Below are 19,720 nucleotides of genomic sequence, written 5' to 3'. Positions count from 1 at the left end.
TTGAAACCTCTTAGTAAGTTGAATTGAACAAAGTACTGTTGAGAAATTTTGAGTCTAGTCCTCAAGTCTCTATCTACTTTTCTGGAAGATTTTAAGGTACAAACATAGGACATGTTGCTTGGAATCAACCTGAAAGTGAAACATGCCATCCCCACACAAATATACAAATTTTTTAAAAATCTGATAATGCCTTGTTTAACCTGTTGTTCCATATTAAACAGTTTGTGACAGCCTACTGGGCCACAGGTTCCTCTGTCGTTCCCTCTTTAAGTTAAATCACTTTCCTTCCAGTCTCTGCATAGTACTACGCTTTATCTCCTTCCAAAGCCCTCCACTCAAATCCTACACTATACTTCAGGGTTGTCACTATACTAGAGTCATGTTCCCCAGGAACCATTTAGGAAAGGTTGAAATGTCTCAGAAGGTGATTACATGTTTGCCATGAGCTCTATACATGGAGTAACCTGCACTTCTGGCATTTTCCCAGGGACAAAGACCAACCAGTGGTGGAAACCTCACTGGTAACCTAACTCAGTTTGCAGAGAAATCCTAACCTTCTAGAAGAAAGGATCCCCATCCTTGGAAAAAAATATTTTGTGAACATAGCTAAGTGGTTTCTCCTTTCTCCTCTTCTCTCCCGTCTTCTTGAAGGTTGTATCTTCCTGTACTCTTCTGTAGGATTTTAGACTTCTCTCCTGAAGACAGGATAAAGTCTCTGTCTACAGTGATAAATCATAGTGTTCAAAGTCTAATGGTAAGAGAAGTTGCCCATCATAAATTGTGACAATAGGCCAAGGACTTTTCAAAAATGAAGTGGCAAGAAGCTCCCACCTCTTCTATGCTTCCTGCTTCTTCCCATCCGGTGCTTTCAAGTGGGACAGCCATGGAAGTTGCATGTTGTATTAAGATATTGCATTTATCTGAAGGAATAATACACAAGTCATTGAAATAAACAAAAGGGGATAAAACCTCAGGGGCATCAATGTTTTAATATCTTTGAAAAACAAAGCAGCAGCCCAGCTGTCTAATTCCAAAAAGCCACCATATAGAAAGGGAAGGGCTGAAGTTGCAGAATGAGATTCTGAGAAATCTTATTTTTTAAACCTAGGGATAAAGAATGCCCTTCAGTATTGAATTTTATAGAGGCAGCCCACTCTTCCAGAATCTAGAGGAAAAACAGCATTTAAATAGCAAGACACCTTTGCAGGAGTGTTGAAACAAACAAGAAAAAGTTTTATTTTGAAAATACAGTCTTTAAAGATAAAATTTGGCTTCCATTTTCCATATCTAGGTGCATCCAACAAGATCCAAAAACAAACAAAACAACAAAACAAAGACCCACAACATTATGTACAGAGCTCTAAAATGAGCTGTGAATATCTACAAGAAACTAGCATATACTCTTTGTGAAGGGATGTAGTGTGTGGCTTTCTACAGTTCTCAGTCCCCCAGAAGAAGAGTTAACTCCCTGGAGCTGCAGTGCGGCTGCAGCAAGGGAAGAGCTGGGGTCAGTGAAGGGCTAGGGATGCGACCCCCCGGGTAGGAGACGTGGAGAGGTGTCTGGGGAGGGAAGCAGCGGCGGCAGGGGACAGATCCTGGGCTTCTCTAGAAGTCCTGCCGCGGGGTGTGAGTCAGGCTGTGCCGCCGCAGATCACAGTTTCGCCTGAACACTTTGCCGCACTGCTCGCAGCTGTAGGGCTTGATGTCTGTATGGGTGAGAAGGTGAGTTTTCAGATTACTTCTCTGATTAAAGGTTCTTCCACATGTGGGACATTTGTGTGGAGATTCCTGTTCAGATGTGAAGCAAGCAAAGGATTAATCCTTCACACCACCACTGCACCCTTTTCAATAGTTTCTGTCTTATCGTTATCACAAGCGTTAACATAACACTCGCATGACAACAAAAGAGGAGACTTGCAGGAACAAATCTGTGCTCCTAATCCTCCAATCATGAAAATACACGTGCAGGCATACACAGAGGCCCGATTACACTGATAACTTCGGAGGCAGACCCGCGGCCACCTCGGTGGGCTTTGTGATTTCCAGCTCTTCACATTTCATCACCATGTCATAGGCAGGAAAAGGGGGAAGGAAAAACTCTAATCCTCTCTTAAGGAACAACATTCTCCTGGGTAATAAGGCTCCTCTTTGCTGGAAAACTAAACTATTCCTCAATGTCCTGAAAGCTACAAATTATGAGGCCCCTGGGAAAGAGAACGTATGGGATTTCACTATGCCTCCATTATCAAAATTACCTTTATTTCCTCCTAAACACGAAAGCTTTAAATGCAGGACAGATTGGATGAAAAAAATTCTAAAATTAGGATTTATGATAATCAAAGTGGCCTGTTTTTTGAGAAAAATATAAAAATGCTTTATGTTAAATAAGATTAATTTTACGTATTAAAGAAATCAAGTGTTGCTTTTCCCCACCTAGAGAACTAATCTAAATAGAGCCTTTTAAGAGAAAGAGTCTGCCATTGAACACCTTTTTCAAAGCAGTAATGATAACACGAACCAGCCACTGTTTTTAAACAAGAAAACAAACTTACCTGCATGTGTAAAGTTTTGTGAACTGCCAGAGTTCTAGACTGACAAAATCCTTTCCCACACTCCTGACATTTGAAGGGTTTTTCTTTGGAATGGATATATCTGAAAATCAATATAAGGTTTCATTGAAATAACTTTGCTCCATGGTGAAGAGTTACTTTTAGCAATTACTTAAAAGGAAGTCGTGGAAGAACAAAAGAAACAAGATTTTCATTTACGTTTTTAGATTTTTTTTTCCTGTGTAATTCTGTTTATGGTTAATCTCAACTGATTCTCTTCAAAATATTCACCAGCCCGCAGGCTTTATCTACACTTGATCGCCCTCTCTGGTGTATTCTGGAGCTCGAAACCCCGCTGAACGGGCCTTTCTTGGCCTCCATGGTTTTCTCTGGGATTTAAATTGGCCAAATCAGGATGTAAGGCAAGGCCGTTTAGAGGTGCTAATTTTAGTGAATCCCTTAACAGCCTCGGAGGTGTTACAGAAGTCGGTTGGGTACAGAAGTCTCATCTCTGGGGAACAGCAGGTAGAGTCCAGAAAAGATACCCCTAAAAAGGTCTCCCCAACTCCTGAGAAGTTTTTACCCAATGATAACACTTACATTATTGCATGTCCTCAATTGCCTTGTATTAATGCAGAGTTTAAGATCGCGGAAGGGAGGTGGGAGCTGTTTGTAAATTCGGTGACCTCAAGACCTCCTCCCCTTCTCAACCGACAAATACAGCTTAAAAGAAAGGTCCCCATGGCAGGCTCTGGGGCGCACCTGGGTGGAGGGTGGGGGGTGAGGGGAGGGACGAAACCCAACAGAAGTAGCCCGACTGCAGCCAGGACCGGCACCCTAGGGTCCCTGGGTTCTTCCTGCACCACTCCCCACAGCACTAGGAGGAGATAGGATAACCATCCCAGGACTAAGGCCAACGGATTGTTCCTGTCCAAGACTGAGGAAAGGCCCTCCCTCATTCCAAACAAGAACATAGCAAGAGCCGCTGGGGGAAAGAAAGGGTAGATGTTGGGAATTAGCTGAATCGGGCTGGGGAGCGTGACTGAGGGTGTATTTTAGATCACAGGGCATTATAATGACACTTGGAATGTCTATCAGGACTCGGTGTGTCCAGGACAAATTCGCTTTCCCTCTCCCAGCTATCCTCTTTGCCCGCCTCACCTGTGATCCCGCAGGTGATCTTGCCTCCGGAAGGCCTTGTGGCAGATGTCACACGTGTACGGCCTCTCGTCCGTGTGGGTCCTCTCATGGATGAGCAAATTGTAGGATTTGGTAAAGTGTCTGCCGCAAAACTTGCAAATAAACTCTTTTTTCGTTTTGGACGGCAACCTTCCTCGAGAGGGCTTTCTGTCCGGAGTCAATTTACTGAGGCCCGAGATGGGGCTACCCAGCCCTGGGCTCAGTTTGGTCAGGTCTCCCATCTTAGGCGGATCCTCTTGCGTGGCAGCCACCGCCAAATTGGCAAAGTCAAAACGGGGCCGGTCCTTGTGCAGGGCTGGGAGGACGTGGGCAATGGCCCCCTGCTTGGGGTGGAATAGGTGGGTGGTAAAAGGCAGGGCCGGGAAGGGGAAGCGCGCGTCCACGAGGCCCTGCGCCGCCGCCATCTCCGTGATGGTGGAGCGGGTGATCTCGTGCACATTGGGATACCCCAGCGTCCAGTGGTTCATGTGCATGGTCTGTACTGCGCTGAGACCGTACAGGCCCTGCAGGTGGTCCACCGTGGCCGGGAAGGTGTTCACGGCCTGCAGGAAGGAGTAATTGGTGAGCTGCAGCGACGGATGGAGCGGGATGGGTGCTGGCAGAGCCTTGCTCCCCATTTTCCGGGATGCTGGGGGGCTGAGGGGACCACCCTTTTCTTCCAGGAATCAGAGGCGGGAGGTCGTGGGGCTCCGGCAAAAATCCAGTGAGACAACAGCACGTAGAGAAAGCCCTAAAAATGGCAGCGAAGAAAGGGAGAGACCGTGACTATAATCCAAGGCTGCTCCTTCTGCCCTTTGGCACCCGCGCAGGTTACCACACCTAAGTCTCCCTCCCCACCCGACTCCAAGACTCCCCGAAAGAAGCCGTGAGGGGCCGCGTGGCACCTGTTCAAGTCCGCGTGCAGATCAGCCCTGGGCCAGAACAAGAAGTGCTCCGCTGGCGAGCGGGCGCCCAAAGGAAGGAAGGTCGGATTCAGACTCTAGGCAGATACGGAGCAGAAGACCCCTCGGTCGCGGGAAAACGAAAGGCGGACAGCGGGGCAGCACCTAGCCCAGCCCACCCTCCCCAAGCCTGTCAGGCGAAGCTCAGTCAACCGCAACGCCAATGCTGGCAGGCCGGGGCGAGCCTCTGTCGCCGCTGCGCCTCGGAGCTCCCAGGAACGGTGGGTTAACGGATGGGTCCTGAGATCCCATGCGCTGCGCTGCCGCCGCGCCCTGAGGCCGCCTTTCCCGCGCTTACCCGGACTGCAAGCCGGCGTGCCAGAGCGAAGCCGGCGCGCTTCATCCTCCTGGGCCAGAGGGCCCTGGGAGGGGCTCACCTCGCAGCACTGACCTCGGAGGTTTTCTTTTTCCTTCCTCTGCCCTCAGCCCCATTTATCAGCGGTGACGGGCCGCAGGAAAGAAAAGTGACACCTCGGGGGCTGGATTCGGCCTAGAATCGCCCCCTCCTCCTATCCAGGGCCTCTCCTCCCAGCCCCCGACCAAGATCCCTTCCAGATGGTTCAGGCTCCCAGGGGGTGGGGTGGGGGCGGAGAACGTCCCTGAGGCCGGAGGAACCCCTTTTCCCAGACTGAGCGCCAAGCTCTTGGGAGGCCTGAGCTGCTTCCCGGCCTGGCACCGAGGAGCGACCCCTACATCCCTCCACCCGGGATGCCCCAGGAGACTAGAGAGGAGAGAGAAGAGAGGGGAGAGGAGAGAGGAGAGTGCTCCGGGGAGGGAGAGGAAAGGAGCTGCAGGGGAGCTGCAGTAGGCCAAGCACAGGGTGGCCCTGTTGGCTTGCAGGAACCTTGTCCGTTGGCCTGGAGGTGAGTGCGGCTGCGGTCCCGCCACCAGGACGCCCGGCCTGGGCCTAAGCAGGGCGCTTCCCCTCTCTCCGTGCTCCCAATGGCAACACAAGTCTGATTTCAGACGCAGGTTCTCGGGATTACCTCACCTACATTCAGGGTGGGCCCACCTTCTCCCACTACCAGCCCCTTTTTAGAAAGGAGTTCTGCCAGTTCGGGGGACCAGGGCCTTCCCTCTGAGGGCAGACCCCCAGGTGTAGGAGTCAGAGCTAAGCACGTTTCCCAGTCTGCGCCACCAACCGCCAAGCCTGGCATTTGAACCCAGAGGGAAGGCAGGAGAGACTCCAGCCTTCCCTTCCCACCCAACTCCTTCCTGCGCCTGAGTTGTCCTCTCCAGCGCGTTATGAAGTATTGCCTGTGGTTCCATCTGTGAGCAGACTTAGGGGGCTACGCTAATGACAGAGCGCTCTGGCAAGGCAGGATCTGGCTGCCTCTGCAGGGCCCACACCTTCCTCTGTTTGTAAGGGCTCGGGACAGAGATTTATTAACGAATCGCTTCTGCTTGGTGGTATGCGGTCTGGGAGTTCAGGCTAGGAGTTAACGAGAGGTGGGTAACAGTCAGAGGGTCTCAGTCAGACCATTCAACCGCAACTGCAAACCCCCATTAGTAATCAACTTTCCCACCACAAATCACGATTCATTTTTGCTCGGTGGCAAGTCTCTTAGGGAGGCAGGAAAAAAGGATTCCACTAACATTCCTGGTAATCTATCTGATTTTTCCCTTTCAATTAAAAATAATAAATTATACCTTTATTTCCTTCTCTTTGCGTAATGAGGATTTTCCAGAGATTCAAAATATTATTTTTCCCTTCGTGTTGAAAAGCAACCTCTTTCCCATAGAGAGGAAACCGAAATTATTATTTGGGTGTATTCCCAGGCTAGATTTCTTAGAAATAAGTACAGGAGGCAAAGCACAACTCCCACCACAGAGTGTATGTGTCAGGGAGGGGGGAGCGGGCGTGGGGGGTAGTGGTGTCAGCTAAAGTACTGTTGTGACTTGTGATTTCTATGCCAAAGGCACAGCGAACTCTGCCATAAAGGTTACACTGCCACAAAGTTGAGTGCCATCTTTTTTCCCTTTTCTCTGAATGGTTTATAACACAGAAATTAACGACTAGTATAATTCAGGTTCATGTTAGCACAAAAAAAAAAGTGCTATTTCATAGTAACTGTTTGTTTTAATTTGTAGGGCAGATAGTTTCTTCATAGCGGAAGAGCAAACCATTGGTCCTTTTGAAACCCTTTTACAAACAGAACAACCTTAAATATCCACCAATGGCTCTTGCCACAAATAATTAGGATGGTTAAATTTTCACACTCCCATTGAGTTGCTGGAAATGTATGTCAAAAGAAGTATTTTAAGTGAATGCAGAGATCCTAAAGTACTTTCGTTTTGTCTAGAGCTGAGCCTTGTAGTTCCCACACTCCCTTTCAGGAAATAACAGCGATCATCATCTGCTGTCATTTCTCCACCGTCCCGTTTCAGACCACTGGTTACTTTTAATTTTGCAAGGAAAGAAACTTAAACCAATGAAAAGTCATAAATATGTTGGTGGAGCTGAGGCTACTTTTCTTTCATCAGTCTTCTTCACAGGAATTTCCAGGCATGTGGAGAAATTTTGTAAAATTTAGTTGACTGGCTGTCACTAAGGGAGATGTGTACACACTTAGTTCAGTGAAGCTTTCAAAACATTGGAGAAAAAAGTTAAGAAGTAACTTGATAAGGAGTTTCACTCTTTGGTAGTAATGGTAATATTACATTGAATTATCTGAAAATAATATACAGTCAGGGTTCATCTGCTAAAACCTGTGCACTTGTATATGAGATAAATGACTGATGGTTGGATAGATAGGCTCACTGAATTTCAGCCCAAACCACAGAAGAATTTTATATAAATTAGAGAGCTATAGACTAAGTAGATCAAAGAAGATCATTAAAAAGAAAAAAAATTGTTAAAGGACAGATTGTTAGGGCCAGACTGTATCAGGTGAATAGAGAAACGGCTGCGAAGTTCCTGCCCCTTCAGAGCGCCTCTGCCTTCCCAAGGAGTTAATTAAATTAAGATGCCTTCCGCATAATCTAGGTTCTGTTTCTCTGTGCTCCCCTTGCTCCCCCTGCGTGAGTAATTTTCTTGTTCTGCCCAGGACTGCAGTTTGTTTAGCAGAGAAAGTGGCTGTCTGCGCCCTTTCGCTTCGGGAAACGCCAGCCCCCTTTTGTTCTGGGCTAACAGGTAGGAAGACAGATCCGGGGCTCCCTCCACAAACACCTTTTTCTCGCTCCTTCTTCGTACAATTGCAACTCCTTTCTCACTTGCCATTTCTCAGGAATCCGAGCGTTTAAGCCCCCGGGGAGTTTGCTTTTGGCCCCCGCCTCAGTCAGGACTAGAAGGAGGGAGGAAAATTTTAAAGCCAGCACAAGGTTGACAAATTACCGAGGACTGAACTATTTCCCTCTTGAAATGTGCCTTCAGCGTCGCTGGCTGGGCAGGCACCGGCTGTCCGGGCCCGTCCACGCTGCGCTGCCGCGGCTGCCCCGGGAAAAGTCGACCCAGGCTTGCTAGGGCAGGGGCAGAAACACCATGGGATTGTGGGGTTTGATCTCAGTGTACGTAGACCAGCTTTTATAAGAAGTCTTGCTGACCGCTTAGATTAAATATCCCCAAACAAAACTAAGAAACAGTATGTAGAAATGTGTGTGGCTGGGTGTTAGCTGGGAGTCGTGTGCCAGGGACCCAAGGAAGTGAGAAATACAGTGCCCTGGGATTGCATCCCCATGATCTATTTTCACATCTGAACTTGGGGCACACCAGACCGAGAATCTGAACGCCTCTTGCACCCCCAAACCCTTCCTTCCAAAGGGCAGCTACAGCCCCTTCCCAGAGCGAACACTCACCTCCCGCAGAAAGGTCAGCCTGGGCAGCCGCGCTCAGACCCGGTCCAGGCAGCGAGGCGCACAGCTTGGAAAGGTCATGGAGTCCACGCCTGGCAAACTTTTTTTTCCGCGCGGGGTCGCAGGAGTCGTGGACATGATTTGGAGGACCGCGAGCAGCTAAAGCGAGAGCAGATCCACGTCTTCGTCAGAGTCTGTGGACGCGGACTGTGTAAAGACCCGGCGTGCTTGGGGCCGGCGTTCAGCGCTCGCCCAGAACTTCGGTCTTCTGCGAACCTCTCGCTGCCGACTCCGGGTGAGGTCGGAGCCCACAGCCTTGCAGGGCCATCACCCTCCAGCAGCAAGCACGCCGAGCTCCGTCCCCGCCCGCGTCCCTCCCCAGGCTGCCCCAGGCCGGGAGTCGTGGGCTTTAGTAGCGGCCCCGCCTCCCCTTCGGGCGGGCGTCCCGCCGCCGCGCGGGGCCCTCAGCGCCCTGGCTCCGCCTCCGCGCCCGGCGTCTGCTAATGGTCCACTCTGTTTACTTGTGTTTGGATAGCAACTGAGTCTTAAAGGCACAGGTTTGCTCGAGGTTTCCCTGTTATAGAGACGCAGCCGTAGGTGACTCAGTTCAAAACTCACACACAAACACAATGCCCACCCCCTTTCTTCTCGTTGCCAGTTTTCCTTATACCAATAGAAACTCAACAACTGCTTCTCTGCCTCTCAAAGACTCCACAGAGAATCCCAAAGGGCATTTAATAGTTTTATTTGGTGCGCTCGCCGGCTTAATTTGCACATCTTAACACGTTCAATACAACTACCTTCACCGTAGAGTAAAATAATTCAGTTCTAGACTGCATTCTCCAGCATAAATCACTCTTTCCCCAATTTTAAACAGCTTTGTACATACTTTTGGTCAATTATGACTACATGTGTAGTCTGCTTTCGCCTGTTTTCTAAACGAAGTTTGTTTACAGAGGTGGCAATTGACTAATTTAGTAATTATTGCAAAGACGCGCGGAATGCCCCAGGAGAAATTTCTTCCAATATTTAAGCTTTAATCGGCAAATGTTCATTTCATACGCAGTAAACCAACTTGGTTAAAAGAGTGGGCATCTGCAACCCATTGGCAAACAATAAAGAATCCATCTGGAATTGGTGAAGAACAATCATTTGTAAAATTTAGGAAAATGCGATTCTAGTTTTTCAAAACATTTACATCTTCATTCCCAGCAAAAATTGAGTTCATTGTTCAGTCTCCAGGAAAGTTAACAGAATTCAAAGTGCAGTGATACATTTTTCAGGTCCTTCTAAAAGTTTGGTCTTGTGTGAGTGTAACTGCAAAAAGCACTTCAACCTCTCTGGAATAGGGGTGACCGAGTGACAGGAAGGGAATGATACACACCCATTTTAAGCAACTTCTTTTCAGATGTGATTTGCGTGATCAACACTAAGCAAAAACGCCCTTCGTCCCAGACGAGTTGCCAGAGGGGATCTGCGTTACCCCACGGCAAGCCCGCACTTTGAGGACGTAGATCTTCAACCAAGAGGCTGTACAATTCAAAGGTGTTCCGTCGAAAGATGGTTTTGGATGAGACTCCCCAAAGGACAATTCAAAAAATAATCGTGCGGGGAAGTAGACAAATATAAGCAGAGGCTAAAAACTGTCAAAAGGTTAAGCAGTAATTGGGGAGTCAGGCAGAAGCTCCCAGATATTATTTTATTAAGATAAAATTCTATTTTATTTATGCCGAGGTGGAGAGAATTTTTCGTTCCTTTGGTAAAACATAACAGGGGTCGCAGATTTTTTTTCTGTCTTTCCAATTTTAAGTTCGCAAAGATTAAAAAGTGAGCTTGAAACGGAGATTCGAGTGTTTAATATCCTGCTGTATTTAACTGCTTCAAAGTAGATTTGACACTCAGAATGGAAGCAGCAGAATGCCTAAGCATTCAGATTTTTTTTTTTTTTTTTTTAACGTTTTCCCTGGTGGGTCCCATAGGGATGCTTTCATTTTAGAGATCAGTCCTGAGCCTCAGCTGCGGGATGCCTGCGGTCCTCTCTCTCCAACTGCCTCATTCCTACTGCAGCTTTTCCCAATTTGGGAGATTTGGAGGGAGCTTTCTCTTCTTTCAGACTCCCCAAGTCTCCCACTCACGGGGTGGTGACCTGAAGAGCGTTCCTACGCTTCACACTTCCTTTTCATCAAAGGGGAGGCAACTCCCCAGCAGCGGGCTTCACACCTTTCCCGCCCTTAAGTATGTGTACGTTGGGTGCAGAACCGTTTGGTTTTCCCGAGGGGTAGGCAGAATTTCCAACCACCCACGAGCTGCTCCCTCTTTCCGCAAACCTCCTAACCCCGGGGTTTTCCCATAAATGTGTTTACTTCGTCCACGCCAGCCTGCGAAGTTCCAAAATGGAGTGTGGGCCACGCCGGCGTTCTGGGCACGACTACGGTCGCTTGAAAAGGTAGGGAAGAGTCGGCGAGCTCCAGCTTTGGGGGATGCCGCGCGACCCGGCCTCGCCTAGGCCTCCTGCTGGCCCTGCCGCCTCGATGGGCAGGTGCGCGCCGGACGCGGGGAGCGGCCAGGAGGCTGAGCGCAGCGCAGCACCGTCCGCGGGCCCTCCTGGGCCACCTCTGCGCCCACCGGGGGCTGACCCTTGTGTTTCTCCAGGCTCAGACCCAGCCAGCCCCTAGTCCCGGCCGGCGTCTAGGGCGCAGGCATTGCGGGGCCCACCCAAGAGCAGGTCACCGGCCAGGCTCCCCGCCCGCCCCCAGCAGCCCTCGGCGCAGAAAGGCCACGCGGCCCACGGGCGAGTTGTGGGTTTCGGGTGTGCGGAGAGGGAAGTCCCGGAGTCTGCAGTGGCCCGGCTGTGCCCCGGGGGCTGTCTCCGCGGAGCCGTTCCATTCCCGCCGCGGCCCCGGGGACCTGAGCTGCTGGCTCGCTCTGAAATTTCCGCTGACCTGGTCATCTGCTGTCCTCGCGGCTCTGAGCTTTCGACACCAAGGACGCTCTCAGGGAAATGGCTAACTGACGAGGGGCGCGCGAGCAGCGGCTGCCTGAACCCCAACCGCTGCAAGTTTACGCCCCGGGAGGCCGGGATGAAGGCCAGGGAGAGGAAACGCGGAGGAGGAGGTGGAGGAGGGGGCGCGCAGCGCAGGCCCCTGCCCCCCGGCCCACCCAGGAGGCTCTGCCAGCTAAGCAGCGAGCAGGTGTCAGACACAGACTTCCCTGGAGTTGACTCTCAGCCTCTCCCACTCGGACCGCGCGCCTCTCCCACTCGGACTCGGATCCTAGAAACTTTTAATCTTTAAAGAATACAATATGGAAACCTTATCTTTTTCCAGGGATCCCAGCCACTGCCTCCGGGGACTCGCCTCCCTTCTCCTCAGCCTTCCACTGCCTCTGCGGGGCGGGGACCTTTTGCATTTGAACTTCCCGCACTGTTAGCCGTTTTTCGCCAGAGCCTGGAGGAGTAGGGAGCTTGGCTCTGCTCAGGGTGTGTGCACCCTGGCCCTGGAGTAGCAAGGACGCCTGGGGAACCCAGAGGAGGATTGCGTGTACTAGGCCGAGTCGAGGGTGCGGAGAAAGGGCAAAAGGCTAAGAATTTTATCTTTTAAAACAGCGAGTCAGCGCCCGCGCTCTCAGCAGGGCTGAGTTGGCAAAGCGCAGCCGCGGGCTGCAGTCCGCAGCCGGCGGGAAGGGCCGCAGCGCCCCCTGGAGGCACCGGCCGCGCTCTGCGTGGCGCGGGCTGAGGGGGCGGCCACACTGGCGGCAGGCTCCGCGGCTTGAGGGCTTGGCCACCAGCTGCCCCGCCGGCCCAGCGGCTCCCTGTACCTGGGCCCGAGCCCCTTTGCTGCAGAGAAAGAGTCGCGTGTGCGGTAGGGGTCCTGTGGAGAGGGCCTGGGCCTATTATCAGGGCCAATAAGCTTCTCCACACCCACCGTCGGGTCCTTTGTGGGAGCCCCACATGGTGCCCCCCACCCCAGAGCCTTTTCTCCTGGTGGGTTTCTGAGACGGATTTTTCGGACCCACGACGCCACTCTGGGCTGCCTTGACTTCCCCAGAGGAGGAGAAAGACACCAGTTCTGACCCCAGCGCAGGGAGTTCGCAGGCGGTCCCGTGCGGGGCGGCGCAGATTCCAAGGCCGGGGACCTTGTCCGGGAGGGAGATGCAGCGGGGTTTCCCAGGGGACCGCGTGCAGACAGGCTGCCCCACTCCCACGGATGGCGCGGGGGCCTTCCCGCGTCTGCGGGAGCTGAGGGTCGCTCCTCACTCCAGGAACCCCGCCACCCGGAATCGGGCCGGGCCAGCCCGCCTCAGGCACCCTTCCGGCCACCAGCCTGCGAGGCACTGAGTCACAGGGAAGGGGAGCTCAGTAGGAAGGCCGAGCACGGGGTCGCAGGACAAGTTGCGTGGCCGTCGCCGGGGTGGTCTAGCCTGGGGACAGAAACTTCCTTGAGCCCAGGTCCAGCCCGGGTTTGGATTTCCCAGGTGAGGCCCTCGGCTGCCGCAGCGGCGGAGCCCAGAGCCAGGGCAAGGCCACCCAGGCCACCGTCAGCCCCTCGCTAGTCGCAAGATGCCTCCGCGACCCTGGAGCGTGAGGATGGTCCCGGGGCAGGAGCGGGCGGAGGAGCGGACCGGCTCCTACACAAGCTGGATACGGCTCGGGTTCCGCGGTCTCCAGGCCCGCGCCGCACGCCAAGGGGGTAGGAGCGGGCTCCCAGGGCGCGCGGGCACAGAGCGTGCTTTCGTCTTCCGGTGACTCCAGGGAAGGGGATCTCCTGCAGTTTGCCTCGTCGGAGAGAGCCAGGCCAACGCCCATGATCCGGCGTCCAAGGCTGCTTCGAATTCATGGTGCTTTTCGAACCAAGCGCGTCAGTGTCCGTGACAAGGAAGACCAGGTTTACTGACTACATCGCAGTGAAGGACAGGCCCCAGACACATCCGGGGAGAGGGGGGTTCTCCGCACGGGGCCCCTCTGGGAAGGCCCCAACCGCCCAGGGCGGGACTGGCCCGGCTGTCGTGCTCAACCTGGGTGGACGATGGATGACAGAAAAGAACATCCTCGGAAAAGACTAGGGCACGGTCTGCAAACCTATATTTTCGTTAGGCTTTCATGTTGTGTGTGTTTTTCAACGCACTTGCCAACGCTTAAACATTGGGAAAATTCAAACGGAAATCTTGATTTCCGATGACCTCCGTTCCTACGCGGCAGTGAGTTGGCTGGAGCTGAGCAGCGCTACCCTCCCGTCTCCGGACTTGTTTTTAAAAGGCCGGCTGAAGATTGCCTTGGACATTCCATTTCCCACTGCAGATTTCGCTTCCCTGGGACGCTGGGATAGGTCCGAGTTACGCTCTAGAGCAGCGGTTCTTAAAGTGTGGTCCAACAGCATTCGCATCATCTGGAACTTGTTAGAAATGCAAACTCTCTGGCCTCACCTACTAAGTCAGAAACTGGGAGTGGGGCCTGGCAATCTGTGTTTGAGCAAGCCCTCCAGGTGATTCTGATGCGTGGTTAAGTTTGAGAACCACTAACCTAGATCAGATTGACATTGGGGTCCATCGCGAGTGGGCGCGATTTATCTTTCCCGCGCGTGCTCTCTCTCCTGCTCCGTCCCTACCTCTTCCTTCTTCCTTCACTCGAGAGAATGCACGCATAAACGCATCTGCTTTAGGCAGCTTATTCACTCATTCACTCGCTCACTTATTTCTCATTCATCAGACTTTCGAAAGGCACCTTCAAGTACTTGGAAACGTGCTTAGGATACCTAGGGGAACAAGGCTCTACCCCTCCCCGCAAGGAGTCGGCGTAAGATGGTGGGGAGAGCAATGGAGGGAAAGTGCGGGTGCCTTCTTTCACGGCCAGTTGTTGTTAATTACTATTATCTAATACTAGATCTGATTGATTTCAGGAAATGTCGCACCTCATTTTACAGTTTCTAACTATTTTTAACACTTGCCTGCCTTCCTTGTCCGTGCCAATGTCATTCTTTTATTTTCATCACATTTTAGGGATTCTGTGTGTCTACTGCACACACTTCCACACACATCTTGACACACATTGCCCACATCTTGCCAACCCTCCCTGCAATAGGTCAGAGTGCATGACACTAGGGGTGAGGGAGTGAGACAATCCGAGGGACCACGGGTGGGCCAGGGCTCAGAGTCGCTGTACCCCTGGATTACCCTGAGGCTGGGCAGGAAGGTCTGAGGACAGCTGGAACTGACTCACATGTTCCCCTCACCCACTTGGTGCACACTGGCTCCCACCCTGCTTCCTGCTGCCTCCATCTGCCTAGCTCTCCACCTTCAAGTGCATCCAGCATTGGCGTCCTGATTTGTCACCTTAAGATGGAATCAAGTCCCTTTGCTCTTCTTGAGGGAGTATAAAATTGTCTCCCTTCTCCCCCAACTAAAAATCTGAATGACACTGGCACTGTCTAGTCTTCTTATGCCAAGTCAACTTCCCTTATGATTGTTCACTTTGCACTTTCTCTCTAGGACCTTCACTTGAACTTCTCTCCTCAGCCAAAGAGCTGCCTCCACTGGACCATTTGCTTCCCTTCAGGATTTTCTAGTTTTGGGCAGTGAACAATAGAAGGCACTTTGCCTCCCAAAAATCCCGTCTAACTAGAAGCCTCTTGTCATCATCTATTTTCAAGTTTTTTAGTTTTTTTTTTAAGCTTTAATTTTAGTGAGTCAGTGCAGGGAAGCCACTGAAAATGCATATAAACAAAAATGAATTTTCCTACTGACCATAGTCATAAATTGTACAAAAGTATTCATGATCTCCACTTTGACAAAGAGTTGCTATTTTCAAGTGACCTTTTCTTATGGGGATTCTCAAAATATAAGATGTTACAGTGGTCAGGAATGTGGTAATCTCTTTATTACCAGTGATTCTATTTCTTAACAGAATTTTGCTTCCCAGTGCAGATGGTTTGATATAGTAACATTCGAAGCAGCCAGCCCTTAGGAAATGCCAAGGCCAATATTTGAATGCAGATACAAGTTTTAGCAAAGGAAAATGTAGTATATCCTTGTAGCCGTTTGCCTGTGAATATTCCCCTGGAGGGTTAATACAGTATTCTTGAATCTAATCCAAGTCAAGCCAACTCTAAAAATCCTGTGAAGTACCAACTCATAAGGCACATACAATTCCTTTTCAACAGTTTTCTTGAGTGTCTACTATGTACCAGGTAAGAGGAAATTGTGCTATTTTTTGAAACCTTGAACTTTCATCCTGACTTGGGCGTAGAAGTGACGACAAGGAAGGTGGAATTTTAAGGTTGGATCCCCTTGGTTTTGTTAAATTGTTAAAGTATTTGTATTTAATGGCAATCTTTAAAACATTTATTGAATTCTCTCTTACATTTTTAGTCATTTTTATAAGTCAAGGAGAGAAAATCAATGTTTAAGCCAGCCCATTTAGTAGAAAGTGAATGCCAGCACAGGCTTAACTTCTGGCTTTCCAACTGGAAGACAACATTTTATAATGATGTTATTTCACATCATGCCAGGTGATAATTCCACTGTAGATTCCTTGTGATTGGTGACCATAGCTCACTCAAGCTGATTCTCACTTCCTGACTGTAAGGAGCCACAGAGAAAAAACGAATCATTCTTCTTCTGGCACACTTGCTGGAGGAGGAGTAAGGGAAGTGGCAGAAAGCTAGATTGGCCCCATCCTCATAGTTTTTTGGGAGAATTTGGAGCAGGACCAGCTCAGATCAAAGTTTCAAAGAATACTGGTCTTACAAGAAGTGATGAGCTCTGTTATCTTTGCCTCTGAGCCCAAAACACAGAAAACTTCAATGAATCACTTCACCGTGTCTGCTCACACTGCATGTCTTATCCACATACTTCACTTTTCAGTCACCAAACCCCTCTTCCATTGTCCTTTCCCACATACCATCCCTGGCCCATGCTTTGCAAGTGGGCTTGCCTCCAGGAATCAAACTGGGTGGATGCTCTGATGTCAGAACACCAGGCAGCAGTGTTTCTAATGTGTTAGACCATGGTTGTCTTTTTCTTTTCCTGGAAAAGTACACTAAGTGCAAGTTGTCTCCCAGGCCATGAGGCATACATCCAAATGCCCTACGTGGTGGGCCCGCCCAGGCCCAGGAGAGTGTGGAGAACAAGTGTGTCATATGGGTGTGTTCACTAGTCCTGCTCCCCCTCTGTCTCATCCTTGACCACATTCTCTTGACAAGCCTTATGGCCTGGGAGTGACCTGGAATATATTAAGGGCATTGGTTTGTAGAACCCTTGCAGAGCAAGGGAGCAATAGCAGAGTGGTATTTTAGAGTTGGTAATTCATTTAATATGCATTTATTGAGGATGTTTGGTATGGCAGGCCTTGTGGTAGGTACTGGGAATGCAATAATGAATTTGGAGCTATGGTCTACTGGGAAGATGTACAAGTAAATAGGCAATTATGATATCGTATGCATCAGAAAACCTGGATCTAAGATCCCTAGTTAATTGCTCTATTATGTTTGGCAAGTCATGTTGCTTGTTGAACCCTCTGTGTCTGAATCTGCAAATTAAGGATATTCTGAGGGTTAAATAACATGGATGGAGGCCAGGCATGGTGGCTCACGCGTGTAATCCCAGCACTTTGGGAGGCTGAGGTGGGTGGATCACGAGGTCAGGAGATCGAGACCATCCTGGCTAACACAGTGAAACCCTTTCTCTACTAAAAGTGCAAAAACAAAATTAGCTGGGCGTGGTGGCAGGCACCTGTAGTCCCAGCTACTCGGGAGGCTGAGGTGGGAGAATGGCGTGAACCCGGGAGGTGGAGCTTGCAGTGAGTTGATATCGCGCCACTGCACTCCAGCCTGGGCGACAGAGTGAGACTCCACCTCAAAAAAAAAAAATAAATAAATAACATGGATCCATATTAATGCTCTTAGTGGTTATGACTTTTTCTTACCCATTAACATGAACTGACCTTACAAAATTATTCCTCCTATCCATGTAAGAAGTTGGAGAGGAGACCAAGGGGAAGAAATTTGACTCAATACCTATTATCTGGTTATCAAGAGTATACAATTTAAGCTGTTGCAACAAATGTTAGAGAAAAAGTTACTCTTCTGCTTTGACAGTAAGACTTTTACCAAGAGAAAATGTCTACATTTTCATTTTTTACTGAAAAGTAGGAATACAGTACCGTGCATTATATTTTATTATAATCTTGTTTTAATTGCAATTAGAGAATACATGGAGTGAATCTATAATGAATAGGTTGTTTTAAGCTTCTAAGTTATTATTTTGGATGCTATTCTCTAATGAAATAATGATGCAATTAATTTGGGGATGCTATTGATGTATGAGGCATTGAGGAAGGAGATTGTATTAAAATACAATTGAGCTGTGTGTATCAGAAAATCCAAACTAACATGGGTTTAAACAACAGAGAAGTTGACTTCTCCCACATAAATATAGACAAGCCAGCATCAATATGGTGGATAGCTTCTTCATTATCAGGTACTTGGGCTCATTCTATCATGTGGTTTCACCAACTTCAAGCCATGACTCTTACTTTGTGGTCCCAGATAGCTGCATTTTGACCCATAGCAAGAAGGAAGGCATGAAGGAGGGTAAGCCCCTGCACCCCCCACCTCTAAGGAGACTCCACAAGAAAGCAGAACCTAGTCACCGGGCATATCTAGCTGCAAGGGAGGCTAGGAAATGTAGTCTTTACCCTGGGTAGTCATGTGCCCAGCTTAAATTCAGACTTCTATTACTGAAGAAAAGGAGAATGGCTATAGGGAGACAACCAACAGTTTCAGTCATAGGATGTCTGGGCCTTGTGCTTTGTTCTTTATATATGTCATGTCATCTTTTTTTTTTTTTTTTTTTTTTGAGATGGAGTCTTGCTCTGTTGCCCAGGCTGGAGTGCAGTGGCACAATCTCAGCTCATTGCAACCTCCACCTCCTGGGTTCAAGCTTATTCTCCTGCCTCAGCCTCCTGAGTAGCTGGGATTACAGGAGCATGCCACCACACCTGGCTGATTTTTGTATTTTTAGTAGAGATGGGGTTTCACCATGTTGGCCAGGCTGGTCTTGAACTCCTGACCTCAGGTGATCCATCCACCTTGGCCTCCCAAAGTGCTGGGATTACAGGTATGAGCCACCGTGCCCGGCCTATATATGTCATCTTATATGTGTTGGCACCATAATCACTGTCATTGGTTCTAGATAGTTTTCACTGACACCTTTGCTGCTTTTATGGTTTTAAGCACTATATGCATTGGCAGGATTCTACTTTGGAACTCCTGAGCATATTGCCACTACTTGCCCCTTTTTGTTCACTCTTAGTTGTGGCTGCTGATATGCAGCTTTCTTCTTAGAGTGGGGAGGTGTGAACAAAGAAGGTGGGTCGGACTTGGAAAAAAGAGGTTTCAGGAACTTGGCTGGGGATTGTTGGGGAAGGCCACTTGTACCACATGGCAGCATTCCCTTTGTCAGATATGTACTAGGTGTCAGGTGGGCCTAGTGACTGGGTCTTCTGCAGCAGCACTTCATTTTTTCCTTGGAAGATGGAATAGGAAATAAGACAAAACAGTATATACTAGTGGAAAAGTCCCTGTATTGAAGCCCTGGATTCTTCCTGGCTCTGTTGCTATATAAAGGAGACTTGGTCGGCAACTGCTAAAGGCAGGAATGGCCTTTTTATTAATATAACCTCATAGTCAGAGGCTGCAGGAAAAAATGTGCAGCTTGGGTTCCCCAGAGGGGCAGAGTCAAAACTGCAAGCAGACCCCACACACAGCAGGGAAGGCCCTGCTCAGCCAGAGCCCAAGGACAATCTCTAAAGATAAGTGTGGAGAGAATTAATTACCATTTAAAATTGTGCTGGCCTGACCTCTCTGCCTGGTGGGTTAACTTTGCTTCTGAGCCTTGTCCTGCGTTAATATTTACAGGCTCTATTCTCTCTTTCAAGCCTAGAAGTATATTTAGTAACATGATCTTCCAGGTATGGAGGGAGGGTGGCAGGAAGGGCCTAGAGCTCCCCAGTCTCACCTGGAGTCACTCTTCAGGATGCTGCTTGGCTTGGGGCAAGTTTGAGTATGGAGGTTACATGCAGGGTATTGATGCCAATATATGGGGAGAGGGATTATTTCCCTGAAAAAACATCTGGAGTGACACTGAAGACATACTTATATACAATTTACATGAGCCCCGAGGGCTTCCCATGCCTGAGAGAATTGGGTAGATAGTTCCTATTACACATTTATTTCCTTAAAGGAG

General features: G+C 49.5%; 1 protein-coding gene and 1 pseudogene across 3 annotated transcripts; one reads left to right on the top strand and one right to left on the bottom strand.

The window, feature by feature from the left end:
- Nucleotides 1-1,212: 1,212 nt before the first annotated feature.
- Nucleotides 1,213-8,867, bottom strand: OSR2 (odd-skipped related transciption factor 2). 3 transcript variants are annotated; one of them, XM_058444144.1, is made up of 4 exons: nt 8,486-8,867; nt 3,711-4,479; nt 2,553-2,652; nt 1,213-1,788 (listed from the first exon to the last, which is right to left on the bottom strand). In XM_058444144.1, exons 2-4 carry the CDS (start codon nt 4,364-4,366, stop codon nt 1,606-1,608), a joined length of 939 nt encoding a protein of 312 aa, XP_058300127.1. In that variant the 5' UTR covers nt 4,367-4,479; nt 8,486-8,867; the 3' UTR covers nt 1,213-1,605. The 3 variants fall into 3 exon arrangements, with proteins under 3 accessions (XP_058300127.1, XP_058300128.1, XP_058300126.1); XM_058444145.1 differs by having other exon boundaries at nt 1,213-1,706; XM_058444143.1 differs by lacking the exon at nt 8,486-8,867 and adding an exon at nt 4,634-4,735.
- A 4,417-nt stretch (nt 8,868-13,284) lies between these two features.
- LOC116813841 (RNA-binding protein 4B-like) overlaps nt 13,285-19,720 on the top strand; it is a 35,426-nt pseudogene continuing 28,990 nt past the window's right edge.

Source organism: Hylobates moloch, unplaced genomic scaffold, assembly GCF_009828535.3.
Source record: "Hylobates moloch isolate HMO894 unplaced genomic scaffold, HMol_V3 SCAFFOLD_9, whole genome shotgun sequence".
Classification (NCBI taxonomy): domain Eukaryota; kingdom Metazoa; phylum Chordata; class Mammalia; order Primates; family Hylobatidae; genus Hylobates; species Hylobates moloch.
The sequence above is the reverse complement of the archived record's forward strand: the minus strand, read 5'-3'. Positions and strand labels throughout refer to the sequence as shown.